Below are 24,285 nucleotides of genomic sequence, written 5' to 3'. Positions count from 1 at the left end.
ATAAGTTTTGAATTGCAGAACATCCCAGGCCCTTAAGTTTTGGGTGAAGTTCAAAGAAATCTTCCAGAAAGTGAATTCAGAATGTAGTCAGGCCATTCGGTTCCCATTTGTCTTTCTAAAGCCTAGGAAATAAAAAGTTTTTTTAGCAGTCCACCAGTGCTATTAGTTCAGAAAGTTTTCTTTGGTTTGGAGTTTGACTTGGCAATGTAGAGAACAGCTACAGATCTGAAAATAGAGAGACAAGGAGCAGAAAGGGCTTTTGCTCCCTATTGCTAAGTTCACATAACTATATTTTGAATTCTGACCAAAACCAGGATGATAAAAAGTTGTAAATAGCATAAGGACAACATTGCAATGATCTCACCAGTTTGTAAAAAAAAAATAAAATTACATTTTCTGTTTAGCTGAAATGCCCTCCCCTTGTCCACAAACCTAAACTTTAAAGTATAAATTAGAATTTCTAACAGATATAAAATACTCTACAATCGTGTATTTTAAATCGAGTGCTACTGCGTGAGAGAATATGTCTTCATGATGATGTTTCTGATCTTGAATTAACTGTCAAGCCAGGGCGTTTGTATGGTGCAATTGTACCTGTTGGAAGGGGATAGTAAAACTCTGAAGCCCCATTCTGGTTTCTGAAACAGATCTTTTAGGGAAGTAATACCAGGGCTTTAAGAACATTCTGCCTGGGAAAATGCTGATCCATCTTCCCTTCCACTACAGCTGGTCAGATGCAAACAGAAAGGTCCCACTGATGTGCAGGAGCCAGAACAGACCATGACTGGTCTCTGAAAACACCTGCAGGCCAAGAAGAGTTTTAGCTGTTATGCCCACCTTTTAAAATAACTTCCCCTTCCCTTCTTTGATTTATTGCATAAAGATAGAGAATATTTTAAAACTTCTGGGAGTGTCCCATGCAAACTCTTATGTCTTTTCCTCTTTTTTCTGTATTCACTGTTTGCTGGTTACACTTTTCATGTCAAAATTCTGGACACCTAAGGGATAGATTACTTTCATTGGAATCAGTGACTGAAATTATTACCTCAAGGTTATTAGGTTAGTTCCCTATCTTTATAAAAATAGCATATTATTTTAAATCCAAGGTTATTAAAGTGGATAAAGGTGTGGAAAAAAATGAGCTGATTAAATTGTCTATACAGTCTCCATTAGTGACTGTTTCACATCTGCCACTCCAGGATGAACCAGATCTTGTGGTTTGTGACTATGCCACTTTTTTTCATTGAGAACTTCAGAGTGACTAAAGAGCAGAAGTGATTGCTGATCCCCACATTGCTGTCATTCCTCTCTCATCAGTTGTTATTTCTGATGTTGCTGTTCTTTTGTCTTGGCTCCCCCTTGATTTTGAATCTGATCACGTTATAATTTAACCTTGCAGCATTCTAATTTTAACACTGCAACACTACAAAATAAACAAACATACAGATGAGACTGTTTTCAAAGGATGATGTTTATTTTCATTGCCCAGCTTGATCGTTTGGGACAGAATGAGAGCTCTTCTGTGAAGGTGGACGTGTAATGGACATCTTACAATATATCTGGAAATGGAGGTATCCAAAATCATAGGTTACTTTTGAAAACACAAGATGTTATGGCTAAAATTAAGCATAGGTAAAATCCTGGCAAAATTGACTTCATTGTGTTGGAAGTAATTGCAAGCCTTTTCATTAAGTGGAACTGAGATTAAACTCTGTATTTCTGGAGAAAATTTTTTTCTCTTGAAGACATATGCACCCTTTCTATTCCCCTTTTTTGCTCTAAATGTACTGTGCTGGAGAAGAGCCAGTCTTAATTTCACGACCTGTAGGAAAGTTGGCATGCCAGCAGCGGAGAAACATCAGTCAGTGCAGGCTGACACGGCTGCAGACATCAGCTGGTGCTTTTGTCCACAAACAAGAGGGTATTTCCCTTGACAGGGCTTCAGCAAAACACCCCAGGTAGATTTCAACAGGCTTCAGTGCCCACTGTTATGGGGAGAGATTTTAGACATGTTTACTGGGGTTTGGAGCTCCGGACAAGACATTTTCTGTAAGATGTTGTGCAGGCTGCATTTGTGAAAGGGTATTGTTGTAGCAGCTTGTGTTGGATATCAGCTCAAGGGAGTAAGTCTACAGCAAGCTAAGTGATAGCAATACTCAGAGAAGATGGCTTCTGACTTCTAGAAGTATTTGTTTCTATGGAGAGATGCTAATTTTGCCCTTTGTCTCTGTATAAGAAACTAGAGGAGCAGTGTTACGTCTGCCTCGTCGCGGGTGTTGATGCTGAGGGAGATTACCTGGGGGCCTGCAAGGAATAAAGCAAGTACTATTGCATTTTACAGCGGACATCTTCAAGGGAGAAGGAGGGGTTGTGCCAGGATGCCATGTTTTCAAAATAAAATTCACAGTGTTTGTTCCAGACGAGAGAAATTCACCACAATATTATGCTCCAGGACTCATGGTAACTCTAGCTAGGAGCCGTCAAATGCAAATCTAAATGCCTGCTCTTCCATCATTCGGGCAGCTTTGTCTCAGCTTCTGAAGAAACCTAGACCGTTTCTTTTAAAGAACTAACATTTACTTTCTCATGCAATTACCTGCCTGGAATACAAGAGGATTGTTTATGGAGAAAAACAAAAACATAAACAAAAACAACAACAACAAAAGACGTTTTTCTTTTTTAAAGTCACCCTGTAAAAAGGCTGAAAAATATACCTTAAGGTCCCTTTCTTTCCAAATCTGTACTTTCCCCTCATAAATATCTGCATAAATTGGTGCATATACTGGAGTTTGTGTTTGATGCTTCATGACTTCAGGAGCAAGTAAAATACCTTTGTACAACATCAGAAATGCTCCAGATGCTGTATTTTGCCTGGAAGAACCAAAAATGTGTATAGAAATCTTTTCCATGCAAAGAAGTAGAGAAGAAAAGATTATTCTGAGTAGGTGTTGCCTGTGGGAAGCTTAAAAAGTTTAATCTTAAAAGGTTTTCTATCCCATAAACATTCAGGTGTTAGCCTGTTTTGCAGTCAGTGTTTGTAACACCAGGGAAACAAATATAGAACAAAGAAATACTTTCTTTATCCTGATATAACAAAATGCGTACAGATGTGACCACTGTTTGTTCAGTGTGCATGAGGAGAATGGGAACATCTTTCCCTTAGACATTTGAGAGAGTACTGTATTCATTGTTTTTCTAATCCTTTGCCATGTCAAGGACTGAGCAGTCAGGACAAAGATTATGTGATATGTCATTTTGATCCTAGCAAATACAATATTCAAATTGGATACAATGCCAATTTTTAAAAATATATTTGTACCTGGCTTTTCTGTTGAGATTTCAGAGTGAACAAAAAGCATTCAGATGTGAAGCACTGGATTGGGTGCTCAATATTCTTCCTCTGCAGAGTAGCTCACCTAAAACTGTTCCAGTATCTGAGTTTTTGGCAGTGTTCAAGAATTCAGCTGATGTCACAAACTGTTGTTGACAGACTCAGAAACTTCCAGGACCTTAAAAATGTTGATTCTCCAACTCCTTCTTTTTTAAGTACATTAGTTTATAATTTTTTATGTGTGTGTATTTTTAGTTTTATAAATACATAATCTTAAAAACTTGCAAGCTTTTTTTGTTTTCTGATGTCCCCCTCAAGAGAGTAACACTATTTCAGTCAGAACAATTTCAGCAGAACACTCTGAAATGATCTGATGAATTTTAGTTATTTGCGTCCCAACCTTGAGTACATTTCTTACATACCTAACGTGATTATCAAAAAAACAGGATCTTAGATGAAACTGAAATGTGACAGGATCCTGTTATTGTTTCTTTTCCCTCTCATTATTTTGACCTTATTAATGCTGCCAGGTTATTTATAGCTACATGACTGCTATATAACTTTTGCAGGCTGACTGACTCTCTCAGAAACTGCATTTTTGAAAGAATTCCAGGGTTTCTGCCATGTAGATTAGGATCAGCATCCTGGCTTCTCATGGACTCTTTGGGGCTTCTGCTCTGGGAAGCCCTGCTGGCTTAGCCAGCTCATAGGACTGACTACAAATACTACCTACAGAAATGCTACCCTGTAATGCTTTTCTGTCTCTCCCAAATCTCTGTGATGCTGTGCATTAGTGGGTACAACCTTAAAAAGGGTCATAGTGAGGGATGACTGGCGCTTGTTATGAACAATCCTCCTGGTGCTGGAGATTGCCATTGGAAATCCTCTCAGTGCTTCTCTCAACTGCAGAATAAAGACGTGTGTGCAAGAGACTCTACCAAAAGGCCTTTGCCAAATATTTCAACTCTAGCTGCTCTGAAAGTAGGATTGAGTGGCAAAACTGTAAGTAAAAAAAAAAAAAAAAAGAAAAAAAAAGTAAGCAACAGGGAAAAAACTGCCTCTCTGAGTCTTTCAAATCCCCTTTTCCATTCATTTGTGTTGTAAAACACAGTTTCACAGGATTGCTTAAAACCAAGCCTGCAGCTAAATATTTACCCAATGGATTTTGTTAAATCTGTTCCATTGCCTCTGGAAATGAATTCAGACCTCTAGTTCCTAAGTACCCTTTGCCTCTGGGCATCTGTAGTGAAATGCAGGTATTAGAAGGGCTGAAATCAGTTGAGATAACTGATAACCAGAGTCAATAAGCAATGGATTGACAAGACAGAATGATCTTTTGTCTCTCTGGGGTTTGGAAATGGAAATTAAATTTTTGAGCTGAAAAGTGGGTTTTTGGATAATGTTTGAGAAGTATTTTCCGGGCCTATTGTCAGCCTTCCTGCATCAGTTAAGTACCAGCGAATTTAGTCCAAAAATATTGCCCAGCAGCTCTTCTTCTAGTAGCTGGTGAGGAGCATGTGAGAAGGTGCTTGTGCCAAAATGCTTTGCCAGCCCCCTTTTCTAAGGGAGGGGCGGCTTCCAAGCAACTCTAACAGTGCTCACTGTCATCTTGTCTTTAATGCATTTCACTGTGGTATAGGGTATTATCGTCATCTCAGACACGGGTGATAGGGGAGTTTGCCAGTTCTGTATTTTTCATGTGTCAGCCTTCAGCATCTCTTTAACATGCGGGAGATCTGAGTGCAGTGCCCAAATCCAGCTTCATGGTTTGCTCCCTTCCTTTGCTCTCCGTTTAACACTCAGGACTAAGGCAAGAGGCAAAGTGGGTAAGCTGTTACTGAGCACTCTGCTGTTGGGCATCACAACCCTGTGAACTAACACGGGAACTCTGAGAAATCACAAGTCAGTAGAGGCAAATGGATGGCTTCTGAGAGAAGGGACAAACCAAAGGTAACAATGAAGGCAGAAAGAGCAATGGAGAAGTGGGATGTGGCTGCTGAAATAGTCTGTTTTGAACATTTTATGTTTAAGAAGCTAAATTATGAAATATGTAGGAGGAAAAAAAACATATCCACAAGTGAGGAATACAAGATGAGCCTCTGCTGATAAAACTCTGCTACATGTTGTTTTATACCACTGAGATTCTCATCCAGAAATACGTCTGGAGTCTCCATGTCACCTCATTGAAAATAACATTGGGCCTGCAACATGTGCTTCAAGAGATTTATTGGGATAGTTTTAAAAGCCACAGACTGTAGGACATTCATGGTATCTCTTGGGAGACTGCCTACAGCCTCATACATCTTTCACTTCAGCGTTCCCCTGTTGAGATCAGACATTTTCTGTGTTTAAATATTATTCCTGTTATTCCTAATTAAACCCTGTATATCACACCTTATAATTCTCTCCCCAACATGAACAGCAGATAGCTGCTTTATTCCCAGCTCATCAGCATTTAACAAAACTGTGTAGATTTGATGTTACTCTCTTCCCAGAAATCAGAGTCTCCGGTCTCAGTCCTCTGAGTGTTTTCCCATCTCTCCGCCTCTCTCTTTGCACTCTGTCAATGGCTTCCAGACAACTTGGTGCCTAAACTGGAACGTAATAGTTGAGTGTAGTTGAACCAGAGCCAAACAGGAGAAGGTCTCTTGCTTCCTACTCTGATGTGATGCATTTGATAAGGCAGACCAAAAATACACTGCTGCTTTCTTGCCAGAATACCCAGAAGAATATTAGACATGCTCTCAGAATTAAGCAAATGACACCTGAGGTGTGAATGTACTTATTCTTGTTTGCAAATATCATTAACCAGCTTAGCTCAAATCTGCTTATTACCAACTCAAATGCCTTCAATTTAGATGCCTCCAGACCAATTTAAGGATTGTCTCCACTTACCAACAGGGTCAAGTTGGACATGTTTTTGTCCAGGCAGTGGTGTGGCACTTGTAACTCACACGGATTTCTCCTTAGAGGCAGTTTCTGTTGCTCTCTGGAGCGGGCTGGTGGCCGCTCTGACAGCAGTGGTTCGGCATGTGGCTGGAGCATCCCTGGGGAGAGCTGGCTGCTGCCTCAGAGAATGGGAGGTTGGTTGTACACGAGGCCTCCGGGGGTGGAATGGGCTGTAATTGCCCAGGCAAATTGTCACTGTGACAGTGAATTCATGTCCGTTTTTCTTGTCAAAATCCAGGCTTGTAGACATTGCTGCTCTCTGGAAGGATTCATGTAATGCTCTCGGTTTTGTGGCCTAATTGAAGTGCCCATGCAGCAGCCACCTGGCCACTGGGCTGCTGTGGTCAGTGCTTCATACTGAAAGCACCTGTAAAGTGTTTTATCTGCTCAGAGCCAACACATTTCACATAAAAATTGGCTTGTAGCAGTTTTCATTGGTATTCTCTGTCCAAGGATATATTGAGTCCTGCTAGCTGCTGGAGGCCTTAGTGCCCCATGCTTTTTCTGTAGGATTTCTCTGTGCTTACACATTGACCACCCCTTCCTCTTCTCCTGCCGGCTCTGAGGCCTTCTCATAGTTGATGGCTGTTGGATTTTGGTGACTGGTCTTTGTGAAATAACTCTTTATGTGTGGTGGATCTTAGGAATGACATCTTTACAGCTCATAGTTACAGTGACTGAGTTTCTCCCTGGAGTGTTTTTTGAGATGTTCTCTTAGAACTGCTGTGTTGTGTTAGAAGGAAAAATGAGATCTTTTGAAAGGAAGGAGGCATTGAAAAATTAGTTTGGGAACATTTAATCTTTGGGGGAATGTGACATACAGACATAAAGTGTTGTGTCACGGTGTCTTGCCTGTTTTGGTACCTCTTGTTTCCTGTTGTTAATGATACAAATGTCACCTTTCCACAAAAGCTGATGCATTGTGTGCACCGTAGAGCAATGCTTTTATAGGAGTGTGTCTTCTGTCTTGACTACCCTTAGATGAGTGTTTCTAAGAAGTGATCTACTTCATTTTACATGAAGAAAAATCTTTAAACAACCATTTGGGGAATTCAAAGCACATCAGGAATCTCTGCAGCCATAAGTGCCAGCCTGCTTAGATGTGCTTCTTCTGGGCTTTCATCTGCTCCCCTTGGCTTTCTTCACATTCCCTTCTTGCCATGGGAGAGGTAAATTCAGGGCACTGAAATTTCTCCAGACGAGAGTCTGCTTACAAGCCCATTTCTAGTAGCTGAAATGTTTATGCGGTGTTGGAGGGATTTTTGTAATCTAAATGTTCCTCTGCAATATAATTAATACTGTTTTATTAAGTGTTCTTCCTCAAGCATGTACAACACTAATTCGAGTTTAGCAGGGTCCAACCAGTGTTAGAAGTAATGTGCATTATCTGAGAAGAGAGATACAGTAGAGTGAATCACATGTAGCAGCCTGTTTCTGTTGTGTCCATTTACAAGCCCACCAGCCATTATCTTTGAATTCAATATTTCAAGCATTAGCTTTCTGTTCTGGCTTAATATATGAGACTATTTGCTACATAATTATATTGTATTTCATTTTCTTCTGTATGCTATTGTAATAATGATATTGCCTAATAAAATAATGTCAGATTTTAATTAGGTTAAAAGTAATTTCTTGTATTAGTTCTTTTATTTGGGAAAATAAACTAGCTGATAGTGCATATCTAGCTGTCCTCTTTTTTTTGTTTGTATTTGATTTCATTTCCTGTCATCCTTTACCTGTTGAAATAAGGGTGGGGTTTTTTCTTCAATTGTTTTAAGTAATTGCAGCCCTCCACAGCCTTAAGTCTAACATATTGATGTTCTAGTGAGGATAAAAGATGCCTGACTTTCTATTTATTAAAAGGATAGTTTTGCAAAAATTTCTGCTCTTAGATAATAGCTGCACCTTTTTCATCACTGAGATAAATTATAATTATGTGATAATACTGTATGAGAGTACTCCAGCAAAGGGAGGCTTAAATTTGCTGGGAGGCAAAGACAGAATACATTTGCATCAAATACAGTTTTGGAAAAGAAAAGCTTGTGCTAACTTGTGTTGTGGGATACTTTGGGAATAACCAGTGATGTAGGAACTGGCATAAAGTGTAGTTCTCTTTGTAATTTACTTTTATTAAAGTGTCATGGATAGCATCTCAACATACATCCAAATAACAAAGAGCGTGATTAAGGGGTGAAAGATTCTTCTCTTTCCTAATGCCCTTCTTTTTAATTTTTAAATTCCTTTTCCTTTCAAATGACCTCAATACTTTGTAAACTTCCACATCACATGCAGAGGAGCTGTGTTCTCTGTTACGTGACTAAAGCTTATCTTTATTGGGAGATACTGACTCCTCCTTGAAGTGCCATTTCCAAGTACATTCCCTTTTATGTAACCTACTGGTTTTAGGCTGCCCTTTTCTGTTAGACATGTATTAAGAAAATCTTTGAGCCCAGTCCAGCAGCCCATTCCTCTTCAGCTAAGTATGGTAATCACAATGGAATTCAAGCATATGCTTTAGGTTCAGCGTGTATGTAAAGGTTTTGCAGGATAAGGACAGATTAATGAAAGTTTTTGTTGGAACTGGAGCCCATCTCGGCTTTTCTATGTATTCACCATTAGAAGACTCAGAAATTCTTGTATTGACCTGTAATTTGTTGTTACTTAGGTTTTGTACAAATGTAGACGTCTCATTGCTGTTTTTTTCTGCTGATTATTCTGTTATCACATGGTACTGCTAGCTTACCTGTTCTGTTTCTGCTGTGTATAATGACTGTACTGCTGTATTGCTTGTGTGGTTATTCATGGGTATGCAGGCAGTTTTGGGACAAGAATGTACAGACCCTGATATCAATCATTCTGACTTCAGGAGAGCTACTATCTTAACTGAGTATCTTGAGGACTGAACTTTGTTATAACTAAGGCTGCCTAGTGAAATCATTTTAACAGTGCGTGTGAAATTTCTTCTTCCACCACAAAATTAGAGACACAGAGGTGTGACCTTCAATGAGATCTGCTACTTGAAAACAGGATTAAAATTAACAAGTTGACATCTGCTTTCAAAGCATTGTCATTTGAATGCAGCCACCAAAATGATCAAGTTGTATCCCTCTTACCCAAGGGCCACTCACAGAAGGGATATGGCCAGGTAAAAAAGATAAAATCTTACGTTTGCTTATGCCCTTAAAGCAGCTAACTGCTAAAAATGCCTTCTTCAGATATTAATTAGATCAGCCTGGAGGCTGCTCCTACTTGAATTAAGGATGTGATTTCTCTCTGTGTGAGATTCATACAGACTCAGTAAGGTCTCAGAAGGTGTATATACTTAACCCAGATATACTCCTAAATGCCTTAATTCCCATACTAGTACCATTCTTCTGTCCTAGTGCCTGCTCTCACTGAGCTTCAAGACAAATTAACAGCTACCACTATGAAAGAGTATGTGTGAAAAATTTCATCAGTGCCTCATCTTTCTTTCATTTGTAATTTATTTTCTACCTTTCTGGCAAATAGATCTGGAGAGACTTGAAATTCCATTGGATTGTTTTTTAAAGATTTTTTTTTTTTTTAGCTGTGTTGTTTAGATACAGTTCAGACTTTCTTTTCTATAAATCTGTTTGTTGTAGCATTTCAGAAAATTGAAAACTGAAAAAAAACCAAAGGCATTTGTTTCAGGCATAAAGACAAAAAAAAAAAAAAAAAGCTTAAATACTTCTTGGTTATCAGTTGTATAATGGAAAACTCCCTAGCTTATAAGATTTTTTTTCAACTTCTCTGGATCAGCGGCTATTGCATTGTTGTTTGGGTGCCACAGCTTTTCATAAGGTAAATTTAGAAAAGCCAGTAGCCATTTTATTAACTAATTTGTTTGACTACTCACAGTACTTAATTTTAGTGAGATTTTCCCTGTACATGTGAAGGATCTCAATAATTCCAACTGCCTAAGAATGCATTTTCTCCTATAGCTACCATTTGGTTTATTAAGTTGGTTTTGTGATTCTGAGGACATGAAAGTACCTACTGTCCTACAACAAATAATCATCAAATCTGTATTTACAAAAACTGACAACTTGTACTATTAAAATTGGCAGAAGCCAAGAAATGCTTCCTAACAAATTGTATCACTGACAGCTTACTTTCAAATGAATTTGGGTTTAATTATGGCACCACAAGAAGAACTGAAAGATCCCTTTGACTAAGTAGGGGTTTAATTATATTTGGAATCCTGCAACCTCCTTTTTGCCTCTCCAATGGCAAAAAAAAGAAAGAGGACCAGAGTACCAAAGGATCAGATTATCAATTAAATGCTTCCTGTGATAAAGCCAATATAATTTTTTATCCTTGAATTTTATTACGGTTTTCTCTATGCATTATGCCTTCTCTAACCAACTGCAAGAAGTAGAACTTAATATTTGAGTGTTCAAAAGTCATCAGTTCTTTATTGATCTTGGCTTTTAGATAAATAGTTTTGAAAAAACATATTTTGAAGGAAAAGCTACAATGCAGTGAAATACAGCTCCAAAATGAGTTCATGGGAAAACTCCATAAAAATATTCACACATCAGACAAATCAGATTTGTTATTGTATATCCTCAGCTTTTGTGAGTGAGTGTTGGGGGCTCCTTCTCTTCCTGGAATGTGTTGTGAGTGTAACAAAAAAGAAATAACTGTTAGTGGAGGTTATTTCTAACTACCCCTTAGTTGAACTAAGGGTATGAAAGATCACATATAAAGGAAATCAGCATCTTCTTTATGAAAATATTTAATAAAATTTAGATGACATACAACTTTTTAATCACATTTGAATAGAACTTTGAAATTATGCATTTGAATCTGTAGCAGTTAGCTGGAATCAACCCCTAATGTTTATCAGAAGTGATGGCGGTGAAGCCCTTGAGAAAAGATTTTTGGAGGTGACCAAAATTATTTTATTGGATAATCTTACACTCTTAAAAAAGCATAAGATTATCCAAAAACATATTTGAAGAACTGAACATTAGTTTTCTTTCCATATTTCATCCAATAGAGTAGATTCTGTAGTATCAGGAAGTTTCTTTTAGTATCAGTATCATGCTCAAAAAGAGCAGGGCTAGAAAAATTTATCTAAGCAATGCCTGTAAGACAGCTTCCTAAAGTTTTACATGTATATTTAAAGTACCAAGCAGTCATTTTCTTAAACGTCTTTCGTGTCTAGAGTAGTAGGATTTTTTTCTTTAAGAGAAGTTCTTCATGTTGCAGAGAAAAGCTGGGAATTACACTGTACAAGTGCCCATGAAAAGAACAAAAATAAAGATTTTGGTATATATTTAGGCCTAGTCAGGAAGATTTTGAATTCCTGAACTTGATAATGCCTAGTGCACATGGAAAATAATTGATGTTTCCTTTCTCATGGCATCTTCTAGTAAAGTGCTGATTCCATACAGTATTAAAAATGAAATTACTCTATTTTGACTCTCACTTTTTCTGTCTCAAAATCAAGCTTGAGTATTTATTTATTTATTTATTTATTTATTTATTTATTATTAATTCCTTCACGCTTGTTTTTCACACCTGAGAGAAAAGATTTGCATAGCATTCAAACTTCCTTGAAGACTGTGCGTTATGGAAATGAGTTGCAGTGGGTGCCTTATTAGGTATTTTTGACAGTTTCCCACTAAGGATACAAAACTCCCAAAAGGGGAGCTGATGAAAAGTGTGTTGGAAAATTCTTTCTTAAAAACACATTTCACTAAAGGAATAAATCAAGACAGAATTTCAAAATTTTTGGTGGTATTAAAATTGAAAAATACAACAAAAATGAGGAGTCAGACATGCTGAGACTCATGTTGGAGATGAACTTAGCAACAGCTTTTGTTTTCTTTCTTCACTGTAAAAATCTCATCTGGATAAAATACAAGCACACTCTTGTAAGTGTGCAATTGCAATGCAATTATAGCTAGCCTCAGGAAAGAGCATTGACCAATTTTATTACAGTGCCAAAGATTAGTCCTGGAATGTAAAGCTGAGAGAGGCCTATTAGGGACTTGCTTCATTAGAACATGTAGAACAGGACATTCATAAGGCACCAATAAATCCATTAAGGGGAAGAGGGTTCTGAAATGGCCCTTCAGGACTTTTATTATTAACTACAAGGATTGCTGAGGTTGGTGATGTCAGAAATACGGTTTTAGCCAGCATTCACTGTCCTTTTTAACTCACTGTTCTCCAGTGCAAATTCACTTTGAAATAAGCAGCTGTTCTAGTTAGCAGAGCAGAATCTGCCTTAACACAGCCGAATTTGGAGAAAATAGGAGAAAATAAAAGATCAGTGGAAAATCTCATCTCTCACATTGCCAGGAATCCTGCGTGAACAGAATCGTAGATGTTGACTACAGCTCTTAAGTTCCTCATAAAGTCACTGTTAGATAGACCCTAGCAGGCTCTTTTATTTTCATAAATCTAAATTTCTGATGCTGGTAAACCTGAAAAAAAGCAGCAGTTTGTTATGTATGGAGGGCATTTTGATAAAACTGTCCCGAGCAGTGGCAGACAAGAGGCCTGTGCTGCTGAAAAATGGTACTGCTGTCTGCTCAAAGCTAGGTTTAAATATTGACCAGCTGCATAGAAAATAGCATTAGATTTGTCAACAGCATAAAAAATAGCCACTGGGAAACTGGAACATTTCTCTGCATCCTAATGCTTCTAATTCCCAGACATACCAAAGCTTCCATCATTTCATGGAAGAAAAAATAGTTTCTACATCAGAAATTTAGATTTCCTCACTACAGAAGTACAGAGTGCTGAGATAAAGGATGCTTGATCCTGGTTGATATTTTCTACCAAATAGAGGTACTCTTTCAGAAAGTGATTTCTAGATACTCACTGTTGGGTTTACCAGTCTTGTGGCACAAAACTTCCAACTAGTTGAGTCCCAAAATGCTCCCAAGTGTTTCAGAACCCCAGCACGCTCAGCTGGACAAGACTGGGACAGAGAGAGGTGTTTCTCTGTTTCCTATGTGCATGCTTTGACAGAAAAGCAGCTTTTATCCGGCCTGAAAGACTGTTAGAAGTGTCACTGGCCAGCATTCGGAGCCTCTTTTTTCAAACACGCGGCTGCGTCACATCCATCACTTGGGACTTGATAATTTTTGCATGTCAGAATTAATCAATTTCGGGGCAGTTTTCTTCACTGGCATGTATCCCACCTCCCTGGGGCACTTCACCTGGCACAGACAAATGGGATGGGGGTCTGTGGAAGTGCTAGTGGGGTGGCACTTCTCAGACCCATCAAACTGTGTGTGGACATGTCAGGAAGTTTTTGGTCTCCTGGGACGTGTGGAGCTTTCCAGAGGGGAGTGCCTTCTCCAGGCATATAGGCAACTGCGTCTTTTGATGGTGTGGTGGTTTTACCCCAGCTGTAAATGAAGTCACATGCAACTGCTTGCTTATTCCACCACCATCCCCACCCCCAGTGCTAGGTAAAATAAGGGGAAAAGTGAAACTCTTAGATTGAGATGCAAACAATAATTGAAACAAAGCATCATCATATCATCATCATAATAATGCTGCAACAGAGAGAGGTAATAAAAATGAGATAGAGGAGTATAACCCAAGATAAGTAAGTGATACCCAATATAATGGATCACCACCCACTGACCAAAGCCCAGCCCATCTCCAAGCGGCGATTGGCACCTCCCAGCCAATTGTCTCCAGTTTATGTAGTGGGCAAGGTGCTCTGTGCTATGAAATATCCCTTTGGCCAGTTTGGGTCAGCTGTCCTGGCCATGCTCCCTTCCAGTCATTTGTGCACCTGCTCACTGGCAGATCCTGGGAAACTGAAAAGTCCTTCACTTAGGGTAAGCACTACTTAGCAACAGATAAAACATCAGTGTGTTATCAGCATGTTCTCAGATTGAATCCAAAACACAGCACTGTACCAGCTACTAGGAATAAAATTAACTCTATTCCAGCCTAAACCAGGACAGATTGGTTTTTTGGAGCTAATGATGTAAATGTAGCTTGCATTCCTTTTATCATGCACAGACATAGCTCAAGAAATGGAAATGTAATGGAAATATACTATTTATGAGAAGAATGACATATAGTAGGGATTAATAAAATATATTATTTACCATATAAGTACTCAATCAAGAAAAACACCTATTTGTGAAAGAGATTATTGCAGTGCTCATAATCCAAGCAGCACAACAGCAATGGAAAGATAAATGAGGCATTTAGTTCTCACCTTATGCATATTATATGATATTCCCACCTACATTTTATAAACAAAAAGAACTATATTAAAAATCAGACCAATTATGCTTCTGATACATGATAAGCATGAAGATGAAACTGTAGTCAAGATAGTTCTGATCAAACTATATTCTTTGTTTATTTATTCTTTTCCTTTTAACACTACTAATGTCATCAAAGTTTTCAGCTTGAAACATGGGTGAAAATGAAACCTTCACAGTATCTGGAAACCTCACGCTTGGAATGATTTCTGCTTTGGAATGTCTGTAATATATTGAAGCCTTAATACCATTCTAATTGGTACCTTACTAATTAGCTTGTGACTAGAATTTTAATTAGATGCACAATAGGTGTTCTCCTTACCTGCAGTGGAGGAGCTGTTTCCTGGGAAGAAAAGTGAAGGGAAAAAGATAGTGAAAGGAATCCATAGAAGACAAATATAATTGAATCACTTCTATGATAAATGTATACATGAATCAATATTTTTCAAAATCTTCTCTCTGGAAATGTATTCTTTTTTGTAAAGCACATTAAAGTTTGCTTCAAGATTTTCTTTTCTCCCATGTAGAACAAATTGTACTTTATTTTTTTGTGACGTGACGTGCTGTGAGCAAACGGAGAGATACTGGAACTCAACGGTAGTTAATTAGCTGAGGGCCAGCCCCAGGGACTGAGGTGAACACATCATGGTCTCCAAGCAGGAGTCTGTAATCTGAGTGGAAGAGTAGAGATGTGTACCTGTGAGCTGGGTCACAGGGAGCAAGGCTGAAAAGAGAGATGCCTGGCACCTTGACAATGGCATTAGTTGAGCCTGGGCTGTAGCACATTCTGGAATTAAAAATGCATGTGAAAAGCTTGGAAGATGCATCTGAGTGAATTCCTGTCAATGGCGACTCAGAAGTACCAATACCCTGGTAGATGAGGATCATCTAGCACTTTTCTTCTGTCAGGAGAAGATAGGAAAGAGGGATGGAATGTATCTGTCTGAAAATGCTGCCACCACTAATGTTCTCATTAGCTTAATGGCACATACCCTGTTACAGAGAATTTTAGGATTGTCATTTGGAGTGAAGGCTGTTTTAAAATTGCAAAATATCAAGAAGAGGCCTAAAAACATAAATATGAAGTTCCTCCCTTCTCCAAGAAAGCCTGAGTTGTGTGTTTATAAATATAAAGTTATTTGTCAGGCCTGGTAATCCCCATAAGCCCTAGCAGTGAAAAGGGTGATTCAATTTCAGAAGATAATGGGACATTCTGAAAAATGATGACCAGGTCCAGGGAACATTTTTATATGAGGAGATATAAACAGTAAAATAAAGGGAGGATGAATTGCAGAAAACAGAAAACCAGTTAAAGAATTATAATTTTTCCCCCACTAAAGAGAATAGGCTTTCTGAAGGAAGTGGAAAACAGACTGTACAATTTGCATGATTTGAAAAATAGTTTTTGTTACTTAATTTGGACTGGCAAAATTTTTTCACACAGTGAATAAAGCCACAGGTGAGCCACATTCCATGCTCTGCAAGATATTTAAAAACAATAGCAAAGGAATATTTTTCTCCAAGTGGCAATATGAGGCAAGTGAGAATAAAGTTATACCCCTTATGTTTTTGATAAAATTTGTAGCAATCATTCTGACATCAGTAATTACTTCACAAACATTAGAGAACATTAGTGGAATGAAAGTACCAAAATATTAACTGGAGAAACATCAGTAAGATTTAAGTGTCAGTTGTTTTAAGAAGTGGAAGATGATGTCATCCTTGTGCCAAAATCAAATTAACTCACTCTCAGTCAAATAACACAAGTAGTATGTGGTCTGAAAACAAGTTGCACATTGTTTGTGGAATAATGCTGAATATAGGAGAAGTTAGAGAAAGTTATGATGGCCTATAACCAACTCTACAAGCAATAAATATTAATCAAAAATTGTGTTTGCTCTGAAGTATTCACTCAACTGCCCTGCCTAGTAAAAGATATCTTTTCAAAAAAGACGTTATCTTTATTAACCCACCTGTCCTACGAGATCTGTTCATTTCCCTTGGCAAGTTTGTCTCCTACTATGAGTTTCATTAGAAACAGAAAAGAGTGGGGAACTCAAGCCATGGTTAGTGGAATTATATTGCTTTTAATCTCATATGGGCAGAGATTTAAGGCTGATTCATGTAAAAAAGATATTACTTCTTGCTGTCTAATTAAGATAGTGGCTGAGCCTGGCATATCTTGAGATGTCTCATTTTGCAGGGAGATTTGAGTCTTCCCTGATACCTCCAAGCTAGCAAGACACCAGCCACCTCAGAACAGAGGCTGAGTGACCACTTCTGTAAAACACTGTCCTGAGAGCTGTTATCTCTGCAGAGAGGGAGGATATATTAGCTCAGACTTAATGCCATAATAAGCACATCCCCATCACTCCCGGACAAATGAGAGCGTACTTGAATATGAGGTGAACTTGAATATCCCTGCAAAGAGGCTGCATCCATACCCTTTGTCCACTTCCTAGTGGGACTGCTGCTCACATCAGAAAATGTCCTCCATAGATAGCACTTTAGCAGGGTCTTCATCAGTACTCTGAGAATTGAATGGGCTATTTGGAAAAGGCAGTTATAATGTACCACCACTTCATTTTAACAATGCATTTGGAAAGGGAAAAAAAAAAAACCATACAACAAAACACCTCTTATGTGATTGCCTTTCTGTCTTTGGGAAATAAAAGGAAACTGGTTTTCTATATTGAGTTCTTTGGTGATGGTAGACTTCAGCATCCAGTACTTTTATCCTACTTGTATACATACGGAGGCTTGCTATGGGATACAGTGCAATATTTTTGATTGCAGGCTTCTATAGAACATCTCCTTTATAACCTAGGTGGTGTGATGTTATTTTACACAGTCTAGTTGACATGAGGATGTAGATTAAAATGCAGGTCAGAAGTTCTAACCAGACTTGGCAGGCAGGAAAGGATATTGGTTCGACAGGGTAATTACCCATAGGAAGTGGTGATGCTGACATGGGTTTTAATTTTTTGAGTGCTGCTAAAGATGTTTATCTTCACTCTGAAAGCTTTAGTCTTTTATGGTTTGAATGCTGGCTGTGAGAGAAGCTGTCACTTTTCTCTCTACTCTATCCAGCAGTAGTGCTCTTCAAAATAGTCGAAAGATTTTTTCATCTGATAAGAGAAGGAAAATATATTCTTACTTCTGAGCTTTTTTGTGAAACTCATTTAATCAGAGATATACTGTCCTGAATTTGAATGAATATTGGGAGAGTGTTTGCTTGGGTAAATAACATGTATTATGTTATGGAGTAGAGATTTAATTGCTGTTGTTTGTTGTTTTTTTGTCTCCTCCACATAGAATTGGCTAGAACATAGTTTTCGAGACTATAAAATAATATCTGAATCTTTTATGATTTCTTCTCCCTTACATAATTTAAACTGAGGATTCCTTATTTAAGAAAACCTAAAATGAATTTCAGAGCTTGTGTTATGTAAGCCAGTTAGTTACATCAAGCAGAAAAACTGAACGCTGCCTTTGGGAGAGAGGGGCGGGGGGGAACAAATGCTTGAAAGCAGAGTCCAGAGAATGGAGGACAGTTTGGGGACCAGGTTCTCCACAAACCACACCACAGAGAGGCTGGCAAAAGGCATCAGATACACATGGAGCACCAGTCAGCCTCAGAGGTTCTTCGGGATCAGTTTTGGATGCTTATGTATGTATGATCAGTCTGGGAATAATACTTAATGTTTTCACTTGATTTTGTCTTCCAGAATGATTGAAGATTGTGGGAAAAGAGGAAATACCATGGCAGAAAGAAGGCAGCTGTTTGCAGAAATGCGTAAGTACTTCCTGGAAATGTTTTGCTATGATAGACCAAGCCAGTTGCTATGCAGTGTCAGTAAAATTTATGCAAGCTTACCACCTCAAATCTCCATTGCACAAATGAATATCGTGAGACCAAAACTGCTTGAAAATGGGCTGATTTGACCAAAGCAGGAAAGAGGGCTTTTCTACATCGGATTTCTTGATTGAATTATTTTAATCAGTAGTTTCTTAAGACAATGATGGAATACACGGGTTGCAATGAAGGGGGATAAAGGTCTCCAAAAGCTTCATCTTTTTTGGAGGTATCTGCAATATGTTGACCCCAGCCAGCTGCCAAATTCCCACAGACTTGCTTAATCCCTAACCAGCCCCTAGCAGAATGGGAGAGAATATAGGGAGAGCAGAAGCAAGCAAATTCATTACTTGAGATAAAGACTTGATTAGGTGACAGAAAGAGAGGGAAAAAAATTGCAACAGAAACCAAGAACCAGTGATGATGGCCATTCTCCCCTTCCTAAAAGCAGACTGATGCCCAGCCAGTCGTAGAACAGTGTCTGCCTTGGAAGACAAAACTCCCCACCCGCTTCTTTCCCTACCTCAGTTTTATTGCTGAGCATGACGTTATATGGTGTGGACTAACCTTTTGGCCGGCTGGGGCCATCTGTACTTGATGTGTCTCCTCCTAGCCTCTAGCCCATCCCCAGACAACCCTGGGAGGGAACAGGGCAGGAAACAAAAAAGCCTGGGTGCTGTACAAGCACTCTTCAGCAACAGCTGAAACAGCATTGTGTTATCAACACTTTTTTAGCCACAGATCTAAAAGGCAGCACCGTGCAGACAGCTATAAAGAAAGTTAACTGCATCTCAGCCAGACACAGTACAGGGACTCATGTACTTCATATCCCACTTCAGTGTGATTTTTTATAGTACCTAATGAAGTTCTGTCCTCCCTGCACCATAGTGTGTCAGGGATGCATCATACCAACAATGTTCCTGCACTTCTGACAGTCATGTCTAATTTCTTTTACAACCAATCCACTGCTTCCCCAGGAAATTCCATTACATGTCAAGTTTGAGACTGTCACCCTGTTACTAGGTTTACCTGAGTTTTGTGTGTAATTATTAAGCTTCTTGCTGTCTGTCCCCTGCCACGAAGTAAGTAATGACAGGGGGTCTCCCTGCTCTTTGGTGGTAGACTTAAGATGGGCATTACTGGGGCTGGAGTTACTGTGCATAATGGAAAGCCAAGTGTGTGCTCGTGAATTCAATCTGCTCAGTACTTTTCCCCAGGCGTGAACCCTACATCTGAGCTCTCCAAATTAAAGATTTCCCGCTCAGATGACCTACCAAGAACTGTTTTGGCCCATTCCACAGTGTCCACTAGCTCTGTTGTGCCCTGTAATTGTTTTAGAATCACATGGCACTAGCTGTTTTAACTCATGAATATTTCTCACTGATCTTTTCTCTCTGGTGCCCAGTGACAGGACCTGAGGAAATGGAATGGAGCTGTTTCACGGGAGGGCTAGGTTGGATATCAGGAAAAGGTTCTTCATCCAGAGGGCTCTGGAACAGGCTCCCCAGGAAAGTGGTCACAGCCCCAAGCCTGACAGAGTTCAAAAAGCGTTTAGACAATATTGTCGGAGTGATTTTTGCAGAGCCAAGAGTTGGACTCAGTGATTCTTGTGGGTCCCTTGCAACTCAGGATATACTGTGATTCAGTTGTCTCTTGTGTACAGTGACTTGGACCCTTGGAGGGAGGTGGTGTATGCACTTTGGCCAGAATCAAAAAATGTATTTTTCCATTATCAAAACATACTGTAGTTTTAATTAGAATTACAGAGGGGCCTTGATTTTTTATCAGCTAAAGTCAGTGGCATAGGTACCATTAGTTTCAATTAGCTTTAAATATTCCTAAAATATTTAGGACTTTGCTGTGAGGTTTTATGGTTTGTTTCCACAATTTTGAAGGCTGTTTTGATGTTGGATTGTTTTGGAGGAGTTATGGAGGTGTTGGGAAAATCAGCAGTTGGAAGCAGAGGAGGGACTGTTTTCCTGTATTGTACACCAGTAGTTACAGTCTACTATTTTCTTCTTTCACATTTTAGTACTTTGGCAGATTTACTCCAGTCTGGTTTATCTCGCATGTGCTTCCATTTTCTGTTTGCCTACCTCTGTTTGCCACCTACTACATATGTACACAGAGAACTGGACATTCCAACTAGGTAAAACGAGGGGAAAGTATTAAGTCTTTGTGGAAAAATGAAATGTATTTTAGCCATATTCATAAAACCCTGGACTTTGCATTCTCAGAGCCCCTCAGATACCTCTGTGTGCAGAGGGTGTGCTTCACTGAAACCAAAGTTCATCCTGGCATCGTGTTCCTGGCTGTGTGCAAGCCCATAGGTTTAACCTGTTTAACAAAAACCGTGTGCTCCTGATGCCCTATATATTGTGGGCCATGTGAAGCTTCCTAATGTTCTGATAGTCATAAGCCTATGGTAATAGGTAAACTCCACAACCTGCCAATATCAGGGGAAGAAAATTCATAATATAAAGGCTTTTGCCAGTGGTTTCTGTTCTTGGGACCTACATCTGCAAGTCTGTGATCAAAACCCCACAATAATTTTACAGAATTATGTTTCAGACTACACAAGATAGAAAAGAGGGGGGAGAAAAAAAAATATCCAACTTTCTAAGTGGGAAGCTTGTCCTGAACAAGGAACAGAAGGATTTGATTCTGACTTTAAATTTGGACCACTGTGATTTTCCCTGTATTTTGAGAAGTCCAGTTCAACCTTTTTTGCTTCCTTTTCTTCAGAAGAGACATCCTTCTAATTCCAAATTACAAACTTCTGTGAATTAGTATCATAATCATTATCACCTTCTGTAGAGTCCTGAGGTTAAAGCTTGTCTTACAACTCAAAATGCTCTATTGGACATCAAGCTGCTAGGTCTTACCTTAGTCTGACCTGACATGCCCAGGTATATCCACGCTGATGAAGAGTTCAAAATGTGCATCCTTGTTGGCACATATTTTCCAGCAAGGAAACAGCAGCCAAAGTTGCAGTGTGTCCCTTTGTTATTTTTTGCAAACTGAAAACAGTGTTACATGAAATGAGCATATTCAAAGGAAACAGGATGAGGCACTGCCAGCAGGCAGAAGGAAGGAGAGGGCACTGGCAATCCTGTAAGGATTCACTGTCTCATCTGCCATGCTCAGTCCTGCACATCTTTCCACTTGTTTTTCAGGACTCTTCATCGTGTAAGTGATGGCACTTTTCTACAGATGTTATTTGACAAATAGATCTCTGACTATGGCAAAATGTGAATCATGACAAAATTAATTTTTTTCAGCGTCTTACCAGCAACACTTACTCCCCAAATAACATCAAAATAATACCATCCACTGTGTGCGCAAACAGTAAAAAAGGAAAGGAAAAAAAAAAAAAAAAAAAAAAAGGCAGCACTGCCTAAAAATTGTTTATTTAGGATTATTACTGCAACCTCAGAAGCTCAATGAGCCAGAGCCTCACTTTGCTTTCACCCTTTAAATCTTGTTAAAAGACTGGAGTTTTATACAGGAGCACTGGAAGTTGTTGATAGCTTTCACTAAAGTTAGGAGGGGAAATGTTACATTCATTTTACTTATTCTTCCTGTTAAAAAGGAAAATCTCAGTGTTGCAAGCTTTATCCTCTCTTTCACCTGTAAAGAAATTTTCCAAAAGCTCTCAGTGAAATACAAATGGAGAAGGAAAAAACCCTGTATAATTTTAACAATAGAAGATATGATGGAAAAAACTCCCCCAAAATACTTCCCATACCTGATGTTAAGTAGTCAAAGGTAATTTCTCCTAGAAGCAGATGGTGTAACTGGCAAAAGGGAGTCTTCCCACACTGGGAAGACAGTGTGGGAGGATTTGGTCAGGAAAAGAACAAAATCTGGGCAGAATAGAGAGTACCATTCTCATTTTCGTCTCATAGGCCAGAGCACATTTGAAAAACTTGGCTCCAAAGGACTGTTTGAAGGACATTGTTTAAGAAAGTGTGGGTGAACGATGTTGCCACAGGCAGAATGGAAGCTTCAGGCAAGATTTATCAGGGAAGGAAGTGCTCCAAATGAGTTACAAGGTGCAGAAAGGACCCCCCTCACTCTGTAAACCCCTTCTCAGAGAGTAGTCTTGAGTAGAGCTCAATCCAATCCTAGTCCCAGACTTGGTCAAGAGTTTATTTCTTAAGGATTATACAGATGTAAGTGATGCTTTATATGACTTCATCATGCAGGATTAAGGATAGAAAACCAAATATATTTATAGGAATAAAATGAATACTTTAAAAATATTTAAATCAAAATTATTTACCAGATAGTATAGATATTTATAACTAATTATATTGGGCACTATTTATTAAATAAATTGCTTCAAAAGTAGCTTAGTAACTATTAAGTAGAGATTGATGTTACTCACCCATATCAACACTGTGGGCAAATCTCTTCCACTTGGCCTCAAGGAATAACCTTGAGAGGCGACCCCACTCAAGGGAACAATTGCCACATAAATATCCAGAAGGAGAGTGTTGGAAGTTCTTCCCATTAAAAAGTGGAACTGAGCTTTTATAGTATAAAGTGATTGACTGTCAGTCAAGTGTTTCTAGGCTACCTGTGCCAGCTCAGCAGCTTTAGATAAGTTATCAGTACTATCACTTGTTGCTTCCTTCATCAGGAACTTTGTGTGTCACATCCTCACCAGTGCTGATTTCTGTCAGGCAAGACTGTTTTCCACCTCCCCAGAAGTTTTAGCTTTGGGATTGTGGGGTCAGGCTGTTCTCAGCATTCCTGAACACCTAAAGCATCATGAGCCACCCTCTCCATCCACCACTAGTAACTCATGCAAAAGGGAGAAAATCTGAGCTGTTTTACCCCCACTTAGAGAGGGTATCCTTCTACAGATGCCAACGTGGCCATATGTTTAGCAGTTCAGCTGAGAAATCTTAAAGCGTTTGGGAAGCTTGTGCAAAAGCAGGGCTTTATTCCACTCCTCTTACATCCTGACTGTACCTCGTTTGGATGAGTTTGTTGGACACTGTGCCAAGTTCTGCCCCCATACTGGCCCCTGTGTACTGTCCTTGTATCTGAGGTAGTTTAGTTTGTTCCCATCTCTTGGACAGCCGCTTTGGAAATGTTGCCGGTTCTTTACGTTGCAGCAGCCAGGGCCAAGCTTTGTGTGGAGCACAGAGCTGACACTCAGAGGTCTCCATTGCAGAAAATATACACCCACAAAATGGCCTCAAAAAAGGCCTCACACCCCTTGTGATTTCCCTGTTCTGCAGGTTGCCGTAAGTCTTTGTGTTACAGCACAGTATGTCCTCTGATTTGTTTTGCTGGCCATACCTTGCTCTGGTGTGGCATGTCAGCTAAAGGTGTTTGTTATGAGCTTTTTTTACTAAATATTAAAATTCGACTGAGGTTTTCCCTGCTGTTGGAGCCTGGCCAGTGTGTCTTTTAGCCTGCAGCTTGACCAGATTGTTCTTCAAAGTGACAGACACAGTGGGCTGACTATTCTGTGCCTTCCTTTATAAAATTCCTTTAACACTGTAGCTCCTGACATTCCCCTTATTACTCCTCACTCCTCTCTACTCTCTCTGCAAAGGAGAGAGCCTTGAAAATTGTTAAACGGAGGCAGCTCATGTGTCCTCTTTGTTCTCTGGCTTCCCTGCTTGCAGAGGTCATATTCCACACAAATGTCACTGTTACTCTCTTCCACTAGGGGCTCAGGATCTGGATCGCATCCGTTTGTCCACCTACCGAACAGCGTGCAAGCTTAGATTTGTTCAGAAGAAATGCAACTGTAAGTATGCCAGCAATTCTTTCTCCTACCATTGTTACAAGCTTTCCACTGCACTCCCCGGTCTGTCCTTCGCGCCCGGACTGCGCAATCTGGCATTGCGAAGGACGCT

The 24,285-nt window shown here is 39.3% G+C and overlaps 1 protein-coding gene across 23 annotated transcripts in view; it reads left to right on the top strand.

Moving 5' to 3' along the window:
• Positions 1 to 24,285, top strand: part of DTNA (dystrobrevin alpha) — a 224,334-nt gene that overhangs the window by 108,328 nt on the left and 91,721 nt on the right. For all 23 annotated transcript variants that reach the window (XM_058420159.1, XM_058420166.1, XM_058420154.1 and 20 more), the window contains 2 exons: positions 18,279 to 18,346; positions 24,096 to 24,176. In XM_058420159.1, coding sequence (XP_058276142.1) covers positions 18,280 to 18,346; positions 24,096 to 24,176 — 148 coding nt within the window. In that variant the 5' untranslated portion in view covers position 18,279. The remainder of the gene's footprint in view (positions 1 to 18,278; positions 18,347 to 24,095; positions 24,177 to 24,285) is intronic.

The sequence above is a fragment of the Hirundo rustica genome, chromosome 1 (assembly GCF_015227805.2).
Source record: "Hirundo rustica isolate bHirRus1 chromosome 1, bHirRus1.pri.v3, whole genome shotgun sequence".
Classification (NCBI taxonomy): Eukaryota; Metazoa; Chordata; class Aves; order Passeriformes; family Hirundinidae; genus Hirundo; species Hirundo rustica.
This window is presented reverse-complemented; position numbering and strand designations above follow the sequence as displayed.